The 24323-nt window shown below is 41.3% G+C and overlaps 1 protein-coding gene and 1 non-coding gene across 2 annotated transcripts; both read left to right on the top strand.

The window, feature by feature from the left end:
• Positions 1-5590: 5590 nt before the first annotated feature.
• Positions 5591-23818, top strand: slc4a1b (solute carrier family 4 member 1b (Diego blood group)). Its single transcript, XM_061707575.1, has 17 exons — positions 5591-5731; positions 10932-11112; positions 11870-12005; positions 13806-13875; positions 14169-14211; positions 14337-14521; positions 16494-16704; positions 16817-17020; positions 17101-17249; positions 17366-17560; positions 17678-17926; positions 18310-18399; positions 18505-18671; positions 18768-19009; positions 19111-19280; positions 23373-23546; positions 23641-23818. The coding sequence occupies exons 2-17, from the start codon at positions 10956-10958 to the stop codon at positions 23719-23721; spliced, it is 2523 nt and encodes an 840-aa protein (XP_061563559.1). The 5' UTR covers positions 5591-5731; positions 10932-10955; the 3' UTR covers positions 23722-23818.
• On the top strand, positions 15367-15438 carry trnae-uuc (transfer RNA glutamic acid (anticodon UUC)). The gene has a single exon. It is a non-coding gene; the product is annotated as a tRNA-Glu (tRNA).
• Positions 23819-24323: the final 505 nt, after the last annotated feature.

Genomic DNA, 24323 nt, shown 5'->3' with positions numbered 1-24323 from the left:
GGAGAGCGGCAGCCACTCAGGCGGATGGGACACAGGTGCGTGTGTCCCATCAACCTCTCCAACCTGCCACAATCATCTATATTAGAATTCCTTATGAGGGCGAGATCTGCAACTTCTTTTTCCATCTGATTGAACTGCAGTCATGCACCGGGGAATCCATCTGTGCCACCCTGCTACAAAGCCTGTCTGAGCAGGGCATCTCCGAGGACATGTTGCACTCCCAGCTGATTGGCATTGCAACTGATGGGGCAGCTGCTATGATGGGCAGATACAAAGGTGCAGCCGCACACCTGCGTGAGAGGATAAACATGAACCTGACAGTCATTCACTGCATGAATCACAAGCTAGAACTTGCAGTCCACGATTATGTGAAAAACATCACTGAGGCCAGTCATTTCCAAATGTTCATTGACTCTTTATATGCGTTTTTCTCTCAAAGCCCCAAACATATGACAGAGCTTGAGTCTGCGGATTTTGATTTGGGCATCCAGGCTCGTAGGAGAGTGTTGGATGTGCGCTGGCTGTCCTCATCCTGCAGGTCAGTCACAGCTCTCTGGGAGAGCTATCCAGCCTTGGTGAAACTTTTTGGAGCGCTGGCTAAAGGCCCATCCAGATCCACCAAGGAGAGGGCCAGATGCCAGGGCATGCACACTAAAATGACAGAGTGGCTTTTTTTGGTGGAGATGGCTCTGATGAAAGATGCACTGGAGAGGCCCTGTCACTTTTCCTTCAGAGGAGAGACGCAACAGCTGTCCGTGCTGATACTGAGGTGGGCGTGGCGCTGAGAGCACTGAGATCCATGAGGAAAGCCGACGGTGTGAACACAAAATTCATGAGGGAGGAATTTGAAAAATCTTCCACATTCAAGGGGGTCAGTGTTTCTCAGCCAGGTGATGGGGCCGTCGCAAGGCAGAGGTGTTTCGCGGGCGTTTTTTTGTCTCCCTGGCTGACAACATCAAGCGCAGGCTGGATGACAGTGGGGTTATCTCTGCCAGTGCTGTTCTAAATCCATCAAACTGGCCATCTGATGAAGATGAGCGCATCCTCTACGGCGATGGAAAACTTCTCGCCATAAACTTTTCTTCTTTTGTCCATGTTGCAGCATCCTTTGCCGGACACCGGAACCTGCAGGTGGTCGTGGGTGGCTTGTAGCTTGCATTACGGAGCACAAGTCTTTCCCCGACCCTGCACCCCAACCTGGGACTTGCTGATTGGGCCGGAGCTTCGGGAGCTGCGTGCTGGCCTGCGGTCCCCACCCCCGGTCATCCCGTTGCTGCTTCCACCTGCCTGCTGTGCTGTTGCCGTCCCTGACCCACCAGTCTGGCCCTCGGAAGGAGGGTCCCCCCTTATGAGCCTGGTCCTGCTCAAGGTTTCTTCCCTCCTAAAGGGGAGTTTTTCCTTGCCACTGTTTGGCTTAAGGTTTTTCTCCCACCAGGGGAGTTTTTACCTGCCATTGTTTATGTAATAACTGCTCGGGGGTCATGTTCTGGGTATGGGTCTCTGTAAAGCGTCTAGAGACAACTCTGTTGTATTAGACACTATATAAATAAAATTGAATTGAATTGAATTGAATAAACAAAACTCTTGCTGTTGAGGCCGCAAACAGTCCCATACTCCTGAAGGAGTTCCATGAGTTAAAGTGTTACGGTGTCATAGGAGAGAGCAAAGTTCTCCCCGCTGTCTCCACACTCCACACAGCCGAGTGTGAGGGAGGTTTCAGTGCCATGAACCACGTTCTTACAGAAGGCAGAAACAGAATGAATGTGTCCACACTGAACAATCTACTATTCATCTCTGTAAAAGGACCAGATGTTGCTCCTTCCCGGCCCGCAGGTTTGCAGAGATGTGGTTGAAGCAGGGACACCACGCTGCTATTGATCCGCCAACCGGAAAGCAGAAAAAAAAGGTGGAAGTGCTCTATCAGAGCAGACGGTTTTATTCTGACGGTCAGACTCTGATCTATACCTATCACCTTCAAAAAGACCTTCACCTAGCACCTTCAAAAGGTGCAAAAAACACTTTTCGTCATCAACATCAACAACAACAACTTCCTCTGTTTTCCAGGTTACTGGTTCTTCACCTGAGTTGTCAGATGACAACATTGTTTTTTGTTATTATTGTATGTACAATTGTATATTGTATTTTATTGTTATTAATATTAAACATATTTGGCTCCAAGAAGGCTGTAGAGTCATTTTGGGAGGTACATTTTAGCACATTTCATTGTAGCTATGGATTTAAAGCTAATTAAAAGTCGTCTTGCTGGCCACTGGGAAAAATCGGCGTGCTGCGCAGTGTGAGACCGGGGGGCTGGAATGTCCCCGGTCGGTCCTCAAGATGGCGCTGACAACAAAAAACGTCACGTGACTGAAACCAGAGTTCTTTGTATCTGCACTCGATTGCTGTTCCTCCAGAAGACCCGGATGTCTGGCACAGTAGAATTGAAATTGAATTTCAAGAACTGAATTTGAATTGTGAGAGCTGAATGTAGATTCAGTTTTTCGGAATGTAGATTCAGTTTTTCAATGCAATGATTCAAATTAAACAATACAAATTCAAATTATGTGATTCAGTTTTTTAATGCAATTATTCAAGTTGAGCAATTCAAATTCAAATATAAATGATTCAAATTCAGTTTCTAGTGGCACATATTTCTGCCCATATATACCCAATTACAGGTAACCACAAAAAAGCAAATACAAAAAAATTGTTTGACAGCATATTATTTCATGTTTTCTGTTAAACTGTTATCAAGAAAGAATTTAAAAAAATATATATTTTTTTTAATGTATTTTATTTGGCACATTTAAAGGAGCTTGAGGCAGGATTGAGGCAGGATTTATGAAAAAAATGTGTATACGTTTTAAGTTTTCTAGTAATAATGTCAGATGAAGCGTTCCAAACCAAAAAGAATGAGCCCTCTAGTGTATCTCTCCGTTGCCTTGAACAGGCTGTGTGCTGCACAATGTGCTGCAATTGTGGGGCCGAATTTCCCGCGCTGTCCTGCAGATGTGACGTCACATGACGCTGCATGCACGTTCTCCCCGTTCTCCCGTGCCGGCTTCACTGTTGGCTGCAGTACCCCCGACAGCCGTCGTGGTGAAGGGTGGCGCTAGAGAGTCTCATTTCTTAAAAGGAGCCTCATGCTCCTTTAAAAACAATATTAGGAGAAAATATTTCTGCAAATGCAGTGGTTCAGTTCATGTTCAAAATAGGCCTACCGCCTACGTTATTAAACAAGTTTTCATATAACCTATACTGTTTGCCCACTGTTGTGTGGTAATTTTTCTAAATAAAAATGTTTCTCAAAATTATCCCCCCCTCTGGTTTTTTCACAAATCGCACCCTGTATATACAGTGGGGAGAACAAGTATTTGATACACTGCCGATTTTGCAGGTTTTCCCACTTGAAAAGCATGTAGAAGTCTGTAATTTTTATCATAGGTACTCTTCAACTGTGAGTGATGGAATCTAAAAAAAAAATCCAGAAAATCACATTGTATGATTTTTAATTAATTTATTTGCATTTTATTGCATGACATAAGTATTTGATACATCAGAAAAACAGAACTTAACATTTGGTACAGAAACCTTTGTTTGCAATTACAGAGATCAGACGTTTCCTGTAGTTCTTGACCAGGTTTGCACACACTGCAGCAGGGATTTTGGCCCACTCCTCCATACAGATCTTCTCCAGATCCTTCAGGTTTCGGGGCTGTCGCTGGGCAATACGGACTTTCAGCTCGCTCCAAAGATTTTCTATTGGGTTCAGGTCTGGAGACTGGCTAGGCCACTCCAGGACCTTGAAATGCTTCTTACGGAGCCACTCCTTAGTTGCCCTGGTTGTGTGTTTCGGGTTGTTGTCATGCTGGAAGACCCAGCCACGACCCATCTTCAATGCTCTTACTGAGGGAAGGAGGTTGTTGGCCAAGATCTCGCGATACATGGCCCCATCCATCCTCCCCTCAATACGGTGCAGTCGTCCTGTCCCCTTTGCAGAAAAGGATCCCCAAAGAATGATGTTTCCACCTCCATGCTTCACGGTTGGGATGGTGTTCTTGGGGTTGTACTCATCCTTCTTCTTCCTCCAAACACGGCGAATGGAGTTTAGACCAAAAAGCTCTATTTTAGTCTCATCAGACCACATGACCTTCTCCCATTCCTCCTCTGGATCATCCAGATGGTCATTGGCAAACTTCAGACGGGCCTTGACATGCACTGGCTTGAGCAGGGGGACCTTGCGTGCGCTGCAGGATTTTAATCCATGACGGCGTAGTGTGTTACTAATGGTTTTCTTTGAGACTGTGGTCCCAGCTCTCTTCAGGTCATTGACCAGGTCCTGCCGTGTAGTTCTGGGCTGATCCCTCACCTTCCTCATGATCATTGATGCACGAGGTGAGATTTTGCATGGAGCCCCAGACCGAGGGAGATTGACCGTCATCTTGAACTTCTTCCATTTTCTAATAATTGCGCCAACAGTTGTTGCCTTCTCACCAAGCTGCTTGCCTATTGTCCTGTAGCCCATCCCAGCCTTGTGCAGGTCTACAATTTTATCCCTGATGTCCTTACACAGCTCTCTGGTCTTGGCCATTGTGGAGAGGTTGGAGTTTGTTTGATTGAGTGTGTGGACAGGTGTCTTTTATACAGGTAACGAGTTCAAACAGGTGCAGTTAATACAGGTAATGAGTGGAGAACAGGAGGGCTTCTTAAAGAACTAACAGGTCTGTGAGAGCCGGAAGTCTTACTGGTTGACAGGTGATCAAATACTTATGTCATGCAATAAAATGCAAATTAATTACTTAAAAATCATACAATGTGATTTTCTGGATTTTTTTTTGGATCCCATCACTCACAGTTGAAGAGTACCTATGATAAAAATTACAGACTTCTACATGCTTTGCAAGTGGGAAAACCTGCAGTGTATCAAATACTTGTTCTCCCCACTGTATATATATATATATATATATATATATATATATATATATATATATATATATATATATATATATATATATATGTATGTATATATATATATATATATGTATATATATGTGTGTGTGTGTGTTTTCCATCATAAGTTATGCAAGATACCTGAATAACGTAGATGAATAGAAAAGTTATGAGAGTTCTGCCTATTCTTAGTTTGTTACATTTTCTTTTATGCTTCTTTTGCAGGAGAAATCCTTTTTCCATCAGATATTTAAAGTTTCTACCAGCTGTTTCAGAGCCATTTTCTACAGTTAACGATTAACAGTGTATTTATGTTTTAAGGGAAGAAAAAAAGGACTTCTTTTGGATGTATTTCTATGGTGAGGGACTGAGAGGACGCACCTTCACGCTCAACCCAGTGAAGGTGAGAGTCCAGGCCTGGTAGTGTAATCCATGACTTTGTTGTCCTCTAAACACAGACAAAAATTTGATAAGATGTTGGTTTAATATTGACACAATGCGACTGGTTTACTGGCATACCAAGGCTCTGTATTTACTACAAATATTATGGGTTAGTACAGAACACGCTGCTCTGTTCAAGTGTGTAAGAATGAGTTGTAGTGCACATGTCCATCTCTGTGTTCGTGCATGCATGTATTAGTCCCACCCATTATCATACATCATGCATCCTCACATGCACACAGTCGGCTTTAAAGAGGTGGTGTTTATAAAGTCACGCTTTTTTGCCATCCGGGGGTTAGTCAGCTGTCAACGCTGTCAGCTCGGAGACTGCCTGCACGAGGTAAGTGTCACTTTTCCTGCCACAGTTGTGGATAGCATTTGTGCAAGCGTGCAACTAAAGATGTAACTTTCTGAAACAAAAAATACGGGAGCAGAGAATTTCTTGGAAAACGTGCTGATATTGTTGTACAAAATAATGCAATATCTTTTTAATTCTCTCGTTTTCAAACTAAATATAAATGGGAAAGAAGACTCAGAGGACGATTTTGTTTTGTTTCAGAAGATAAAGAAATAAAGCATAAAAATGTGCTCAACAATCAAAGATGTTGCAGTGATACACAAGTAAAAGGGTAAGAAGGCATCCAAACTTTAAAAAAAAAAGTCAATATAATATAATATGATAATATTTCTCATAAGCTGTAAGCCATGATCAGCAATATTAAAATAATAAAAGGCTTGCAATATTTCAGTTGATTTGTAATTAATCCAGAATGTATGACATTTTTGTTTTCGTAATTGCATTACAGAAAATCACAATATTCAAATTTTCTGAGACAGTCCTGTATAAACTAAATTGCATTCCTACATTTTTATATCCTTGCACATAAATGGACCCCTGTGTACGTCCTGTCTTACCTTTAGTCCTATAATACAATATTGCTCATACTGTCTTAAGATCTGAAAATCAATTCAGTTTAAGTGAATCCACTTTTTTTTTTCATTGCACCATTTTACAACAAAAACACACTCGACATGGAAAACAGATTCAATACAGTCCAATAAAGGACCCTTAATTTACGTAGTGTCCATAATCAACATTCATAGAACTAAGAAACCTAAAAGATTCTGTTGAATTATGATTGCATATATATATATATATATATATATATATATATATATATATATATATATATATATATATATATATATATATATATATATATATGCAATCATATATATGCAATATATATGATTGCATATATATCATATACAGTATGTGACATTGCATTGGTGCAATGTCACAAAATCATCTCCTAATAAGCACACATGATCATAATTACGCTGGATATTTTATAGGCAGCCTTGTCTCACAAAGTAAATACACAAAAGTAACTTCAAACCCGACCCATTACCACTGCTTTGCCAGTCCTCACCTGCACCTGTATTGTCCTCGCCAGTACTCAAACTCCAAACTCCAAACAAAGTCTTCATCCAAACATTTAATGATAGATCAAGTACAGGGTTTTGCTTTCTGTGTCTAAAAGGGAATTAAGTCCCCACCTTGTGGCTGCAAACTGATTTCTCCCAGCACATTAACTTTCACATTTACATACAGACCCATTGTTCTTCTGAAAATGCATCATACTCACTGAGATAATGCATTTCATAGTAACCTAACCTGGCAGTTTGAACGGTCCTTTAAACTTGTAAAGTGTCCATTTGCCCCTCTTTACCTTCTCCTCATCCATTCACTTCCACACACCTACACATGTATGTGTGTAGCAAGTTTCAATTCCTTTGAACAGTGTGTGTTTTGGAAATAAATCTTTTTTGTGGGCACTGACAACATGTACAATCTGAGATGTACAATCTGAGATTAAAAAAAAAGGATACTCTGGAAATGCCAAAGAAATTTGAACGAACTAAGATTCGATAATGACCGTCCAAGAACACAAAATGTATTATTTTATAATACATGTGATGATATCAATGTTTGACATTAACTGTTACAGATATTGTCAGTCAGGATTGTCTCCAGAATTCATGAAAAATATAATTAAAAACTTTTTTTTGCTTGTTTATTTGTTTAATTCTTGGGTTCTGTGACCCCAAGTGTAGTGTCAGGTAAAGGACACACACACAAACAAACAAACAAACACACACACACACACACACACACACACACACACACACACACACACACACACGCACACACACACGCACACACACACACACACGCACACACACACACACACACACACACACACACACACACACACACACACACACACACACACACACACACGCACACACGCACACACACACGCACACACACACACGCACACACGAGCAGACCTCAGATGTATTTACATTCCAAACACACACAAAGCGAGCCGTTGTTTTAGTTCATGACGGAAGCTAGCGGTGAACCAGACTCTGGAACCAGCGGACACGCACTGTGTTTACCTAACACACAAAGTGTGACCTTCCTAATTTTGCATGATCCGTGTCCACTTTCGGTGCTGCCAAGAAATTCTTTTATCTTTTAAACTTTGCTTCTACAGCAGAAAACAACACATGACAAGGTTTCCTCTTGAATTGATGTTAATGTGTCCACCTGTACCCCCATCCTGACTGCTCTGCCAGTCTGTCATAGTCAAACATCATGCTGTTGGCACGTTTTCCTGTTTTAAACTGTATCAGCCGACTTGGTTAATCTATGTGGCTACATACCATAAAACTAGAGGATTTGTCTTCTCAGGGTCTGACAGTCATTAAGATGCCTTTTGGGGAGTCTGGCTGGTCTCTGTAAGAATCTCTGATCTCCACAAAGGAGTTCTGAATGGCATTCATAGTGACTGTTCACCCAAAAGAAGCAACACTGACACAGATGCCCTTTAAATAGATAACTAATTGTCCCACAAAGTGCAAAGAGATCTATATGTATAGATCTCCTTGCACATCTATAGCAGTAAGATGGAGTTGAAAAGTGTTTCCAGATTCTTTGTCTGCCTATCTCTGGATCTTTCGTTGACCCTTAACTACGGTGGCCAAGACCCGCCATTGCTGAAAATAAAAGTAAAGCTGCAAACAAAAAGAAACGCTGCTGCAAATAAAAGAAACGCTGAAAATATAAAGAAACCCTGCTGCAAATAAAATAAATGCTGCTGCAAATAAAATAAAAAAAACGACGCAAATAAAAAAGCCACAACGGAAGTGACAATTTTTGCTGATGCACCGGTGTTTTTTACGTGAGAGGAGAAGAAAAAGACGGAAAAAATTACACGTAGCGACGTTGAACACTAACCTTTTCACTTATTTTCTCGTTCGTTGTTCTTCTTATTCCTCGCTCTTCTTATTTCTTCCTTTTCACTTACGTCCTCTTCGTCTTCTTCTTCTCCTCTCATGTAAAAAACACCGGTGCATCAGCAAAAATAGTCCCCGGTAATTCACTTTTTATTTGTGTCGTTTTTTTTTTTATTTGCAGCGGCGTTTATTATTTTATTTGCAGCGGGGTTTCTTTATATTTGTAGCGTTTCTTTTATTTGCAGCGTTACTTTTATTTTCAGCAATGTTGGGTCTCGGCCACCGTACTTAACAGTTAACAAAGCTATTATACAAAGCTAACCAGTGTTTAATCATCTTGAGAAGATTCAAATTGGCACATCTTTCCACAAATAGGAACTTCTGTTGCCTCACCATTCAACACGAAGAGCTCTTTGACTAAAAAGCCCTACAGATGGTTGTGAAAACTGCCCGGCACACATCACCTGTTCAGATTTCCTCACTACAAAGGCTTTCCAACCTAAGCGGTGTCTTAGAAGAGCGTGCAGTTTTGTTGAGACATATGTCACCCCTATTAAAACCTGTTTACCCTCATCTGCTTCAGGTCATTTCTGGCACAACACCTGAAGGCTCAGGAAACAGCTGATTCAGCTTTCACAGCAACCGATGCACCTTCAAAGACTTTTTTGGCAATAACCAACACTCTTATGCCTGCAAGAGAAGTGAAACAACAGCCCATGTAAAACAATTTCACAGAAAACAATAAGCCGTCCTTGTAAACAAATCCTGTTCAGGAGACGTTTCAAAGGTTTGAGACAAGGATGTCAAAGAGTCACAGCAAAAAGAAATCTTATGATAGTTTAAAAAAAGTGGAAGGTTACCTTTATCACCAAGACTGTGTTTGTTAGGGGATTAAACAGAAATTCCAAATATATCTAAATATGATCGGATAATCATAATAAAATGGGCAGCACGGTGGCTTAGTGGTTAGCACTGTTGCCTCACAGCAAGAAGGTTCCCGGTTCGACTCCCAGGCCCGGCAGGGGCCTTTCTGTGTGGAGTTTGCATGTTCTCCCCGTGCTTGCGTGGGTTCTCTCCGGGTATTCCGGCTTCCTCCCACAGTCCAAAAACATGCACGCCAGGTTAATTGGTGATTCTAAATTGCCCGTAGGTGTGAGTGTGGTTGTGAACATGGTTTGTGTGTTTATATGTGGCCCTGTGATGGACTGGTGACCTGTCCAGGGATCCTGGGATAGGCTCCAGCAGACCCCCGTGACCCTGCAAGGGATAAAGCGGGTATAGATGATGGATGGATGATCGGATAATTTTAAAAGTCGGGATGGTCACAGCTGCTGGAACGATTCTCAGAGTATGGAAAAGTACAGTTGGCCCAGATGTTAAATGGATGGAAAATTATGTCAGAAGTTGCATCTTATGAACGATGAGTGAACAATGAAGAGGAAGATTCTAGGAGGACGTGGGGGACCGTATTTCTTTGTAGGTAGAGCAGATGGGGAAATTTGTAGACATGGTGCTGGATGTACATTCTGATTGTTTCAAAAAGAAAATGTGGATTTTGTCACGACTGGTATGGTGAGGACCCAGAAGCAGGAGAGCGAGAGAGGCAGTTCAACAAAAAGGGTTTATTTTTCAAAAGACAAAGCGCTGCTTGGCAGGATCAAAAACAGGGATAAAAAAAACATACACAAAAACTTGGCAGGACACATGGAGGGAAAGAAACAGTACGGAACCACAAGGAGAAGGGGAATGACAAGACCAGATATACACAGGGGATAACGAGACACAGGTGCAGACAATCAGGGCAGATTGGAAACAGGAGGGACAGAACTAAAACTCAAAAACTGGGGGGAAGTGTCAAACCCTGACAGATTTACAGGAGGCCTTTGTATATATGGTTGTATGCTGGGTATACTATCTGTTGATGCTGTTATAAATGTTGTTTTGAGTTTGAATGTATGTTCTTATATGCAAGAATAAATAAAAAACTTTAATGACAAAAAAAAAAAAGTGGAAAGTCGTTCTTCCATTTAGGCTGCAAAAAGAACATAGATCTGTTGAAGCGTGCAGATACAATGACGTACATGAAGTGGCCAGTCACCACAGTTGTACACCACAAGCTTATAGCAGTCCCACTTGGTGCCACAGCTCTAATCCACGCACCTGTATTGTCCAACTCTTCAGTCAAGTTGTCCAACAAGCATGTCTTTCCCTGTGCATGTCTGCGGCTCCTCCAGGGGTGCGTGGTGTAGAAGGAAGTCATGAAGGACCAGGAGCAGCCGGCCTACTGGCAGGAGACCGGGCGATGGGCGGGCTACGAGGAGAGCTTCGACCCGCAGACGGGGGCGTGGGCGTGCTCACACATCTCCTACCTCACCTTCAAGAGCCTCATTCAGCTGAGACGCACCATGAACACTGGTGAGGGGGGGAGAAGTTGTAAAGACGTACAGTATGTGGGGAATTATTTTGAGTGGTTCAAAGCAATTAGATGGCAACTTTATTTACTTTTGAGGCATTGAAGAGATTTGCTAGACCATGATAGTATAAGCCAGGGGTCTGCAACCTGCGGCTCCGGAGCCGCATGCGGCTCTTCATCCTCATTGTAGCGGCTTCCCTTGGCCTTAAACATAAATAAATTATATATCTGAATTCATTTTTAGTCATATTATTAGTTTATTTTTTTGGGCATTTATCTTGGAGTTTGGGTTGATGCCATCTAATTTTAAAAGAACTATTTTTAATTTCTATATTTATTTTTAAAGCTGCTAAGCTGCAGCTAATTTTTTTAATTTATATTAAAGTGGGGTATTTTTTATTTTACTTTTACACAAATATAGACTGAAATACGCCTACAGTTCACAGTTTAATTTATTTCAAAGTACACCTACAAATGCACACTGCACTTCTGTTGTTATATTTAGGGGTTGTAACAGCTAAAATAAATAAAAGATGAAAACTTTTAAAATCTGTTATTTTTTGCGGCTCCCGATAATATTTTTTTGTAGAAGTGGGGGCAAAATGGCTCTTTTGATAATAAAGGTTGCAGACCCCTTGTATAAGCAAATACATACCATCCAAGAAATATTCCTGTATTAAATCACGTATTCATAATTAAGATAAAAGTTTGTTTTTGAACTATGATTTATCACACTAAGTGATTATTCTGCATTTCAAGGTGTGACAGTTTTCGACTGTGAGGAGAAGACTCTGGCCACCATCGCTGAGAAGATGGTTGGAGAGATGGTTAGCAAGAAGGAGATCAGGTCGGGAGACAAGGAAGGCGTGCTGAAGTCTCTGCTCCAAAACCGCAGGTATCGTCCGAGACATCACCCATCAGTGACTCGACACAGTGACCCGTCTGGGCTTATATCTGAAAGGTTTACTGACTAAAAGGGAAGGTTTCACAAACTCCCTCAGAGAAAGTTAAAGACTGAGACTGAACCTGTGATTATGTGACACCTCTGACCACCAAATCCATCTGCCTGTACAGGACCGTCTCAGAAAATTTTAATATTGTGATAAAGTTCTTTATTTTCTGTAATGCAATTAAAAAAAACAAAAATGTCATACATTCTGGATTCATTACAAATCAACTGAAATATTGCAAGCCTTTTATTATTTTAATATTGCTGATTATGGTTTACAGTTTAAGATTAAGATTCCCAGAATATTCTAATTTTTTGAGATAGGATATTTGAGTTTTCTTAAGCTATAAGCCATGATCAGCAATATTATAATAATAAAAGGCTTGCAATATTTCAGTTGATTTGTAATGAATCCAGAATGTATGACATTTTTGCATTACAGAAAATAAAGGACTTTATCACAATATTCTAATTTTCTGAGACAGTCCTGTATAAAGACCGGTCTTTACAATCGTTACATTGAGTGTGAGTGTCACATGACAGCGGAGAAAAAACACCTCCAATTAAGTGTTTTCTTTGTTTGTAGCTAAAATGTGAATCAATGTGATAATGAGAACAACAACAGAGGGAGACTCAGAATAAATGTTTGACTTTACATAAGTATTAGGAATTCAAAAGGAATACTTGAGTGTGCTTTCATCAACACAGTTTCTTTTTTTTTTTTTTTTTTTTTTACCTTGTCTGCACACATATTATTGATTGATACCATGACGGTAGAAACCAAAAGTGTATATGTGTGCATTATTACTATATTTAATATATATACATATATATACGCACACATATGCGTACACATACATAAATATACACATACAAACCCAGTGTTTTTTTTTTTTTTTTTTTTTTTTTTTTGGGCGGGGGGGGGGGGGGGGGGGGGGGGGGGGGGCTGACGACCTCCACTGCCAATCCAGGAAGCAGGAACACACGGAGACACACGTCAAGCACTGGAAATCTGCAACAAAAAACCACAAACAAAGCACGAAACCGGCACGAAGCCAACCAAAACAATAACAGCAATCGACCTAAATCTTGAGATCTGATCGCAGTCTGAGCTAAGCTATCGCTACCGCTACCTAAACCCAAAAACTAGAGAGCCAGCATGCAGGTGAACAAGCCAGTGTGTATGTCTATGTGTGTGTGTGTGTATGTATATGATCATGCGTGTGTGTGTGTGTGTGTGTGTGTGTGTGTGTGTGTGTGTGTGTGTGTAAATGCATGTGACTAAGTGACTATATGTGTGTGTGTGTGTGTGTGTGTGTGTGTGTGTGTGTAAATGCATGTGACTAAGTGACTATATGTGTGTGTGTGTGTGTGTGTATGTGTGTGTGTGTGTGTGTGTGTCAACACAGTTTCTTGTGTACGAGACTGTTCACGGCTCCAAAAGTCCTAACACCCTCCAGTTTTGGTCTGGTCGCTACTGGTTTTATCTGGTAGGAGCTGTTCAACAAAGACAGTTATGTGTGACAGTTTTTTTTCTATTATTAGAAACTATGTATGAAACTATATCCCTGTTTGACAATATTGTCCCTACAGTGAGGATAATAATAATGAAAGCTGGGTTAGGCCCCACCGAGAGTCATGATAGGGCACTATAAATTCCTAACATACAACCAAGATATCTGGACTTAAGAAATGTGATTCCAGTTGAAAATTGACTGAAAGACTGTCATGAATTTCTGCCTCCAGCCAATCAACTGACCCAGAGAGCCAAATGCTGACAGGAATGGATTTGCACAAGTTTTCAGTCAAGGAACGGGTACGTTCTTACACTGATCTTATCGTTTATTCAAATTCCAATAAAAGATCATGCTGAGATCACAGAGTATTGAAAGTGACTCTTCCCATCAGATTTGTACATTTCATCTCTGTTCTTCTGATACACAAGACCGTGGTTACTGTTTTGAAAAATGATTCATCCTTTATATTTCATAACTTTTATTTATTTGTGTAGAGGGGCTTTCGGGTGTCAGTGGAGCTAAGCCTAATATTTATGCAACTTTTAAAAATGAAGAGTTGAATGTTTGCTCATTTGGTCTGCTCGTTTTCTAGAGGGATGAAAGCGATCGTGTTGAGGCTTCAATGGTGCTAGTAGGTGAGCCAGTATGTCTTATGAGAAAGATGTAGTGCATATATTTATTTTGGTACATATGATTGTGCTTGGACAATATGGACATAAAGTTTGCTCTTTTTTGTTTGTTATGTTTTTTGTATGACCAGGAGCTCTGGACTTTCTGGAGAAACCCACAGTGGCCTTCGTCCGCCTGAAGGAGGCCACGGTGCTGGACTCAGCCTTGGAGGCCCCGGTCCCCGTGCGCTTCGTTTTTGTTCTAGTTGGCCCCAGCAACTCTGACATGGACTACCACGAGACCGGACGTGCTATGGCAGCACTGATGGCTGATAGAGTAAGTTCCTGGAGACTGTCCACATGCATGAAACATGTGAAAGTGGCATAATATGAAAATAGAGACCACTTCAGATTTCTACAGCTACGTGACTACTTTATAAAGGACATACAACCTGTAAAAAATCTAAATGGTGTACTCGATGTAATGATCAAGACATACAATGGAACCAAACTGAAAGCAGTATCAGTGTTGTACCAAAACTTAAGAGATTCAGAAGATTTCTCCACTCTGTACATTAAGGAGAAGTGGGAGAATGAACTGAACCACCAGCTGTGAATGAATGGGTAGAAATCATTAGAGAAGTCCATAACATGGAGAGAATGACATATAGACTTAGAATGAAGGAAAATGTCTCTTTGACTAAATGGGAGAAATGGACCCGATGGGACACAGTGGGGAATACTTGAAATATGTCTTATTCATATCTCTCTCTCTTGGATCTATTGTAATTTAATAATAGACACATGTAGCCGCAACTGTTGTAATTGTTTTGTTTGTTTGTTTGTTCTTTTGAAAATTTTCAATAAAAATTAAAGTTTAAAAAAAAAAGAAAGTGATCCGCTGATTCTAAATCACGATCCTGTTAATGAAACTTTAGAAAAGTTGTCCATTGTCATATATGACAATGGCACCGGCAACTTTACTCATATCGTCACTTTTATGTTCTGGATTTGAGCTGCATCAGACTCAAAGATCCCTGCTGAACGGGATAAAGTGGGAAAAGAAGGTGGATGGATTTAATTTAATGTAAAATTTACTGTGCACATTTTAAAGTAATCCTTAATCCAGAGGCTCTACATTAAAAGCCGTAGAATCAGACCGAATTGAAGACATCAGTGTGTTCCCATATGGTCTAGCGGTTAGGATTCCTGGTTTTCACCCAGGCGGCCCGGGTTGGACTCCCGGTATGGGAAGGCAGATCTTTTCGACAATACACTCTCTAATTTGGACACGCTCAGGTTTCTGGTGTCTGACGTAGACAGAAGAAAGCACAGCAGAGATAGGACTTCCGGAAACAGCTCAGAAGGTTAGACCTGCTCATCACGTTCTTACTCTATCATCCAGTTTGTCCTGTGCTCTTCCATCTCTGTCTGGTTTCAGCCACCAAACAGGACAATGAGGTGGAAAAATAAGTCTTGGCCGCCTGGTAGCCACTACAGACCCAAACTACCCGGCATAGAGACAGTTACTTCCCTCAGGCTGTCACTCTGCTGAACGTTCATAGAGGGTTGAATATTTATTCAATATCTTCACGACTGTAAATATTGGTTCTGTCTTGAATATGTTGTACATATTTTTTGATTGCTGTGGCTTTTTAATCGCTATTTATTTGTTTATTTTGATCTTATTTCCTTTCATTGAACCTGGAGAGACAAAGCGTGCCAAATCAAATGCTCCTGGTGAATAAAGTTGATTCTGATTAAAGTTGATTCTGATCTGCGCTCATTTTTCTCATCATCGCAATCTAAAACTGAATCTTTGACTTTGGACATGACACGTTGGTTGTAATATTGTTGTTCATGTAGCAGTTCTAAGCAGTAACATTTCAGGCTTACATGGAAAGTTTCATTTGGGGTAAATTTAGGCATAAGAGTCGTAGCTAAAACTGACATGTGCCAAGTGACTAATAAAAACTAAACTGAAAAATGTGCAAGTTTGTTATCTGCCGTATAACGTTACTTGTTGGTTGACTTTCACTCAAAGGTGGATCTCCATGTTCTAGTAGACTAATACTGCAAGTCCTCCATTATTCATGACTCTTTTACTGCTTTACTCTTTCACGTCACCTCAAAAGCACCTAATTTACTTTTCCACACCTTGGATTTGCCTTATTGACACAACCATCACCACCATAGCTAAATGTGAGGTTAACTAACTCATAATACCAACTCATACAAGACTGATATAAGTTACTGTTCAATCAAAATACCCCTATCTTCCTTATATCTACATTTTTTTTTCTCCCCAGGAATTTAATCAGGCTGCAATTCGGGCAAAGAGCAGCAGAGAGCTGGTAGATGGCATCGTGGACTTCATGGACTGCAGCATTGTCATTCCACCTACTGAGATCCAGAATGAAGCGATGCTCAGTTCGATCATCAACTTTCAGAAGAAATTACTGCAGTCCAGACTACAGACTCCCAACCCTGCGTTCGGCCGGGATTCCAAAACTCGTAGGGGTGGGTGCAATCAGACAACCATCAGAGCTACAATAAAAACCTACTTAACCATCAAGTTTCATGAAGTTTTAAAGTTTTTTGAGTTGACTTTACATTCAAATGTCCCCCCCAGTTTCCATTGCTAGCAAGTCTTCGGTTGAAGATCCCCTATCTCGCACGGGTCAACCATTTGGTGGGATGATTCGAGACATGAGGAGACGCTACCAATACTATAAGAGTGATATCAAAGATGCACTGAACGCGCAGGTCCTTGCTGCTATTATCTTCATCTACTTCGCTGCCCTGTCCCCTGCCATCACTTTTGGAGGACTTCTGGGTGCGTACAAGTGTTTTTGGATGCGTCTGTTTTGTGCAGTAGACCCAACAATCATCTTTTAACCTTTGCTTTACCTTCAGCCGACAAGGTGGACAATATGATGGGTGTTTCAGAGCTTCTCATTTCCACCAGCATTCAGGGGATCATCTTCTGCTTTGTTGCTGCTCAGCCCATCCTTGTCATTGGTTTCTCTGGTCCTCTTTTAGTGTTCGAGGAGGCATTCTTTGCAGTGAGTTGTAGATTATTTTTTTAATAGTCTTTGCTTTGTTACAGATTGTTTTTGTGCATACAAAACTGCATTTGATCACGGCCAGAGTCAACTAACCACCAGTTTCCTTTGTTCAGTTCTGCAAGTCCCAGGATATTGAATATATTGTTGGAAGGGTGTGGGTCGGACTGTGGCTGGTCATCATTGTGGTGGTCATTGTGGCCTTTGAAGGAAGCTTCCTAGTGCGTTTCATCTCACGTTTCACCCAGGAGATCTTCTCCATCCTCATCTCCATCATTTTCATCTATGAAACTTTTTCCAAATTGGGAAGGGTAAAAAAAACAACATTCATCATCATCATCATTCATGCACTTTATGTGTTAAAATTATTATTTAATCTCTTTGATTTCATCGGCTTAGTAACATTTGCTCTCTTAACCTCTCTTTAGATCTTCAAGTCACATCCGCTGATTCTAAATTACGATCCTGTTAATGAAACTTTAGAAAATCCCTGGCACCCAAAGGTGGAGGAGACAGTCATATATGACAATGGCACCGGCAACTTTACTCATATCGTCAAAACAATAAAGCCCCCTTACCCCAACACAGCCCTGTTGTCCATGTGCCTCATGCTTGGCTGTTTTTTTATCGCCTACTTCCTGCGCCAGTTCAAGAACGGGACATTTCTTCCAGGAAAGGTGAGTCCTCAAGGCTGGCCCCCTAATCCATCAGTCCCTTTACACACGTGGACACATTTGTTTATTCTATGATTTAATTATTTTCTATTTTTTGTATGGGTGCCAACTAATTTGTCCATGTCACTTTTATTAGTTTGGTTTTTAAATGATTCTGTTGAGCCCCAATTCAAGCGCAATGCCTAATGTTATTAGATATTAAATAATAAATTATTGTTATTTCAGTGTGAATTGTGTTTTTTTCTCTCTTTAATAGAAGGGTACTAACAAATGTGCCTGTGTGTGTATATGTTAATAAATTCTCTAATAATTGAATCAGTAAAATGCACTAAATAGATTACATTTTAATGATTTATTGTTATTATGACGTAATCTCTGTTCACCAGGTCAGGCGATTGATCGGGGACTTTGGTGTCCCTATTGCGATCTTTCTCATGATTGTTGTGGACTACAACATTGAAGACACCTACACCCAAGTAAGCCCAGTCTACAAAACTAAAAGCCTGTTTTAAAGTAAATGCAGAAATCATTTTGTGAACAGAAACGGACTGCTACTATCATTTCTTTGTTTGATTTTACAGAAACTGGTTGTTCCCAAAGGTCTGATGGTGTCCAACCCAGCAAAGAGAGGCTGGCTCATCAACCCCTTCGGAGAGCACCAGACCTTCCCTGTCTGGTTGATGTTCGCATGCTGCATACCAGCCATGCTTGTTTTCATTCTCATCTTTCTGGAGTCTCAGATCACAACGTAAGTCTCCATAAATAATGTGATGTAATTCACCATCAAGACAAAAAAAAGCATGACCTTTCCTGCCTTTGGTCCATCCCTCACATCTCTGAGCAGTCTGATCATCAGTAAGCCTGAGAGGAAGATGGTCAAAGGTTCTGGGTTTCACTATGACTTGCTGGTTTTAGTCAGCATGGGAGGGCTCAGTGCGATCTTTGGCGTGCCGTGGCTCAGTGCAGCTACAGTGCGAACTGTCACCCACGCCAACGCCCTCACCGTCATGAGCAAAGGACCAAAACCTGTGATAGAGAAAGTGCTGGAGCAGAGGATCAGCGGCATTGTAGTGGCGTTGCTTGTTGGTAGGTGCTGTTTAGTGTGTGTCTCATCTGTGAATCTAGTGTATCTAGCCTACATCTGACATACGAAAAGCTCTCTTCACTAAACATCTGCTTGCTTCAAGGTCTATCAATTCTGATGGAGCCGATCCTAAAACTGATTCCCATGTCAGCCTTGTTTGGGATCTTCCTCTACATGGGAGTCACATCTTTAAATGGCATTCAGCTGTGGGACCGTGTGTTGCTTCTTCTCATCCCAAAGAAATATCACCCCGATGAACCTTATGCCACCAAAGTAAGAATCCCATAACTCAATAATTAAAATGCACAATGCTAAAATCAACCTAGTTAACTCTTATGGTCACTCTGGCCACTCGTGGTAAATATAAATTAAGTTGGATCAACTCAAAACTAAATGTTAAAGTCAAAGTTATGTCACAACACATCCCCTGCATACATCACACACCAATAAACAGAGTTTTAATGTAATTTGTGTAAAGACATAAAATACAACAGGAATAGGAGCAAATTGAGGGAGAGAAAAAAAAATAGACATTTTAAAGACAAAGTCACCATTTTAAGAGGAGAATGTCATAACTACAACAAAAAGAAGTTGTAATATTGTATATATGAAGAAATAGTTTTACATTCAAATGTTGCATTTTTATAAGGTAATAAAAGTTCCTGTACCTGTTGCACATTTTTGTATTCTGTTGCACATTTTTGTACATATACCGTTCTTTTTACAGAGTCTATTCTATTTTATTTTGTACTATTCTATTTTATTTATACTCATTCTACTTTTTTTTAACTATTTTTACTTAATCTGTTTTTGGAGGAAAACACCACTCCGTACTGCCTTTAATTTAATTGTGCCCTGTATAATGACAATAAAAGTCTGAATCTGAATCTGTATCTGAAGTTCAGAAGAACTTCAATATACCTTACGGTGATACTTGGACACGTCATCAGTCATTGACCCGGGGTCACAGGGTCTTTAACAATCATACACCCTCACCCGGGCGACCCAGCCGGGGGTGATCAATCCCCGGCTTGTGTCCAAGTAGCGCACCAAGGATCCCCCCTATGGATCCACAGCCACCGCGAGGCCTTTTCTGCGGCCTCGAGGATGTTCTTGTTGGCTCTCCTCAACTGCCGTCCTCTAACTGCAAGGAGTTTGAGCACTCTCTGGAGTGAATGTCCTGCGAAACCTCTGCACCCGATTTGGACTGGCTCGCAGCTCGACTGGCTCGCACTCCAAAACGCTCAGCTCCTATACTCATTATGAAGGAGCACATGGTTTGGAGTTTCTGGTCAGCATTTCCCCTCGAGATGGCTTCCAAGCAGTGTTGTTCTTGTCGGCTATTTTTAAATTTTGTTTCAGTCTTAGTCTTGTTTCAATCGCCGTTGTTATTTTTTGTCATATTTAGTCGAACTCATCCTTTTTTTATTTAGTCACATTTTTGTCGACTAAAAGTCGAGCATTTTAGTCTTTGTTTTAGTCCATGAAACCGTGAATTTATTTGTTTAGTTTTAGTCAACAAAAACTATTTGCATTTTAGTCTAGTTTTAGTCCGACAATTTAGTCTAATTTTAGTTTGACAATTATTTAAAACATATTATACATTAATATTATATTCTACTTTAATTGAGCTCATTTCTTTCACCAATATCTGACCTAAGTATTGATATCAAATATTCGTGATTTTTTAAAGATTTAACCCTCTAAATGCCAGGTTTTATAAACTTTGGCTGCAGTCGCAGCTGTGTAAACGACTCAACAAAAAGCTGGAGTTTGTTATGATTCTCTCTATGGCTGCACCTTTCATGTGATTCAAAATGCCCCATGTTTGGATTTATTTGTGTTTATGGACCTCTTGTGTAGGTGTGTGTGGTGTGCATTTATACAAAATAATTTTAGAGGGGCTTTGAACTTCTGCACAAAAACCATGTGAATGAATGAAAACAGTGGCACTTGAAAGCCTTTGCTCATAATGTCATAAGGTCACACACACCCACACACACACACACACACACACACACACACACACACACACACACACACACACACACACACACACACACACACACACTAGTAGACTACTTTCGGGTAGGTTTTATTGTAGTAACATTAAGCTGACAGTACACTCAACAACACAACGTTGATTTAATGTTGTAAACAACCAGCAACATACTTTATGTTAACTTAGCTTACCTTGATTTATTTGTGGTAAATGGAGACGTGTCGTTTCAGATTTGTAGTGTTCTTTCCCTTCAACTTATGACCGCACTGCTCCCCGTTCGTTAAAATCAAGCATTCCGTTTTATCTTCGACGTCAATGTATCTAAAATGTTTCCAGACATCTTCCCTTCTCTTTCTCCCGATCCCCGTGCAAAGCATGTTACCGTTTTATTTTATTTATTGAAATGAAATGTCCGCGTTGAGATCGTGTGCAGTTGCAGCTGCATGCAGCGCTGTTGCGGTAACTTCAAAAAGGGGGTGTGTTTGTTTATGTGTGAGTGCGAGTGTGTGGGGGAAGGGTATGTTCGATATATGCACCCTGAGCACAAAGCCAATACAAAGTGATAGACAACTGTGCTCCCGGACAGTCCCGGTGAGCATTTGCGAACGCACAGCGGCGCTCTATGGCAAAAGAGACAGGAGGAAGTGATACGTTCATTATAATTATATATTTCGTATCGTCTTTGTTTGTGAACGAAAATGACCATAGATTTTAGCGGAGTATTTATTTTGTGAACTATATTTTCGTTTAGTTTTTATTAGTCAACGAACTTGCATAATGATTTAGTCCTAGTTATTGTTTATACACGTGTTTTTTTTCTAGTCCGGTCTCGTTTTCGTCCGGGGAAAAATGGGCGTTGACGAACATATTTCGTTTCCGTTTTCGTGAACGAGAACAACACTGCTTCCAAGGTCTTGTCTACATCCTCGTCCAGCTTGGACCACTCCTTGCTGTTGGCGGCAGGCCACTTCACCCGACGATGTTCTGATTTCCTGCTTGGAGGGGGAACTCTGACCAGGTTCTGCTGTCACCGCAACAGGGACTGTTGCATCAGCTGCCGTTCCTGAGCGTCGCTTCACTTGTTCCCTCCTGAGATAGGATATTTTAGTCTGGTGGATCTTCAGACCTCTCAGGTTTTTGCAGACCTTGCCGCATGTGCAGACTGCGCTCGTATTCCGTTGTCCATTTCCTTGGGTCATTACCAGTAAATCCGTCCGATTGGGATGCTCATCCTCCCCCACCTCTCGGGCATCCCTGGGTGTATTTTTCTGTAGGGTTCTTCATAGCAAGTTTTGGGTGCTCCCTCTCGGGAGCTGCAGATCTAACCCTTCCTACCCCGGTTACCATCTCTCCGGGCTGTCCACTGTCTCTCCAGCCGTCACCACTCTTTTCATGGACGTCATCCAGACCTTCCTGGAGGTCACTGGCTGTGCCAGATGTGATAGAACTTGTGAACGGTGATACTTGGACACGTCATCAGTGATTGTTCTTGGTGGCTCTCCTCAACTGCAGTCCTCTAACTCCAAGGAGTTTGAGCACTCTCTGGAGTGAATGTCCTGCGAAACCTCTGCACCCGATTTCGACTGGCTCGCAGCGGGCTCTCCAGCCATTGCTCCGGCTCTCCAGCCATCACTCCGGCTCTCCAGCCATTGCTCCGGCACTCTGTGGTGAGCTCAGAGTATTTGGCCCTCCTGCGCTCATTGGCCTCATCAATCCGGCCCTCCCAGGGGACCGTCAGTTCCAGCAGGACCACTTGCTTGGTTGACTCCGATGTTAATACCATATCTGGGCGGAGTGAAGTGGCGGCTATGTTAGCTGGGAACTTGAGTTGCCTTCCCAGGTCAACTTGGAGCTGCCAGTCACGAGCGGAAGCAAGGAGTCCTCCTGCGGAGTTTGGCTGGTGTTTTGCCTTCTGCCCCGCTCTAACAAACGTGATATAGGTAATATAGGTTAAACATTAGGAACAAGGGTCTTTAATTATATGTTGTTAAACTATGCTTTAGTTGAGGATTCACAAAAATGGAAATGCAGGTGTTATAAGAGTAACGTCTCCCACCATAAGATTGTACGTATAATCATTGAAAGACCCAGAGAATCCAAAGTATTGCTTGAACACCTAGGACAAGCTCGAAAAACACATTTTATCTAGGATCTGGGGGTCTCATACAAACATCACTATGTGGTGTGAACTGTCGTATGAGCTCTACAAGTTGTGTGAACCATGTCTTCACTGCATAAATGAAGGGGGAATTCTATGGGAATGAAAATGTCTTTTTTGGACAGTTTCCTACTGGACCCTCGCCTTGCGCTACAATCAAAAACAGTTGGAGTGTTTAACGGATGTGTGTATTTCTTGGATGCAGGTGAGCACAGGACGAATGCACTTGTTTACAGCCATTCAGGTAGTGTGCCTTGCAACTTTGTGGATTGTGAAGTCCAGTGCAATATCCCTTGCACTTCCCTTCGTCCTCATCCTCACCATCCCCCTGCGCATGTTAATGACCGGCCGTCTCTTCACTGAAATGGAAATGAAATGTGTAAGTGGTTTCATGTCATTTTAGTGAAATTATGGCACCATGTGATAATGTTCGAGCTGTGTGTATCAACCTGTCCTTGTTTGTTATATTTTAGCTGGATGCTGATGATGCGAAAGTGACGTTCGAGGAGGAGCCTGGGCAGGATGTGTACTGTGAAACTCAGATGCCGTTGTAGACGTCCTCCATGACAGCTGCTGACATTTTTATATTTCAACATGCAATATTTATTTTTGTTTTAAGGCTGAAATTAAAAGTAGATTCCTTTTTTAAAGCCCCCTTTTTTTCTTTTCTTTTTTTTAATAATTTCCTCAGCTCCTAACAAAATGACTGTGAGACAGTTTGGTCTGAATACCTTCAGATTACAGTACGTCTGCACCCTTTGCAACCCTTCCTTTACATCTCTCTTCATGGCAGCCAAATTTATATGGCATTAACTCAACTTCTACAAGTCCTACAACTTCAAGCTACCATGCAAACCCAAAGTTGGACACAAAATACAGTTAATATAATTAACCCTTGAAGCACATTGGTACTATATGATAGAGCATTGTTGTGCCTAGCCTGGTACTCTCCAAACTGATGAGGTTACTTGGCTGGCAAATGAGGGAAATGCTAAGTTAGCATTTCCCTCATTTTCAGTTTGCCCAAAGACATTTGGCACCATTCATGAAACCTTTGCTGAACTGTTTTGGCCGTTAAAACGATGCTTCACAAACAGCCAAGCAGCAGGTCAGATAAACTCGAGGCTCCACTGTTGTGCTATTGGTCTGTTTGGTT

The sequence above is a fragment of the Cololabis saira genome, chromosome 19 (genome assembly GCF_033807715.1).
Source record: "Cololabis saira isolate AMF1-May2022 chromosome 19, fColSai1.1, whole genome shotgun sequence".
Lineage (NCBI taxonomy): Eukaryota > Metazoa > Chordata > Actinopteri > Beloniformes > Belonidae > Cololabis > Cololabis saira.
Note: the sequence above shows the minus strand (reverse complement) of the source record. Positions and strands in the feature narration are given on the sequence as shown.

Excerpts from the sequence above, each read along its gene's own strand:
- slc4a1b (XM_061707575.1), top strand. The coding sequence starts at position 10,956 with ATGAAGGACCAGGAGCAGCCGGCCTACTGGCAGGAGACCGGGCGATGG. Across the intron at positions 14,522-16,493 it reads CAGCACTGATGGCTGATAGA|GAATTTAATCAGGCTGCAAT; the intron begins GTAAGTTCCTGG and ends TTTTCTCCCCAG. Across the intron at positions 17,561-17,677 it reads CTTTTTCCAAATTGGGAAGG|ATCTTCAAGTCACATCCGCT; the intron begins GTAAAAAAAACA and ends ACCTCTCTTTAG.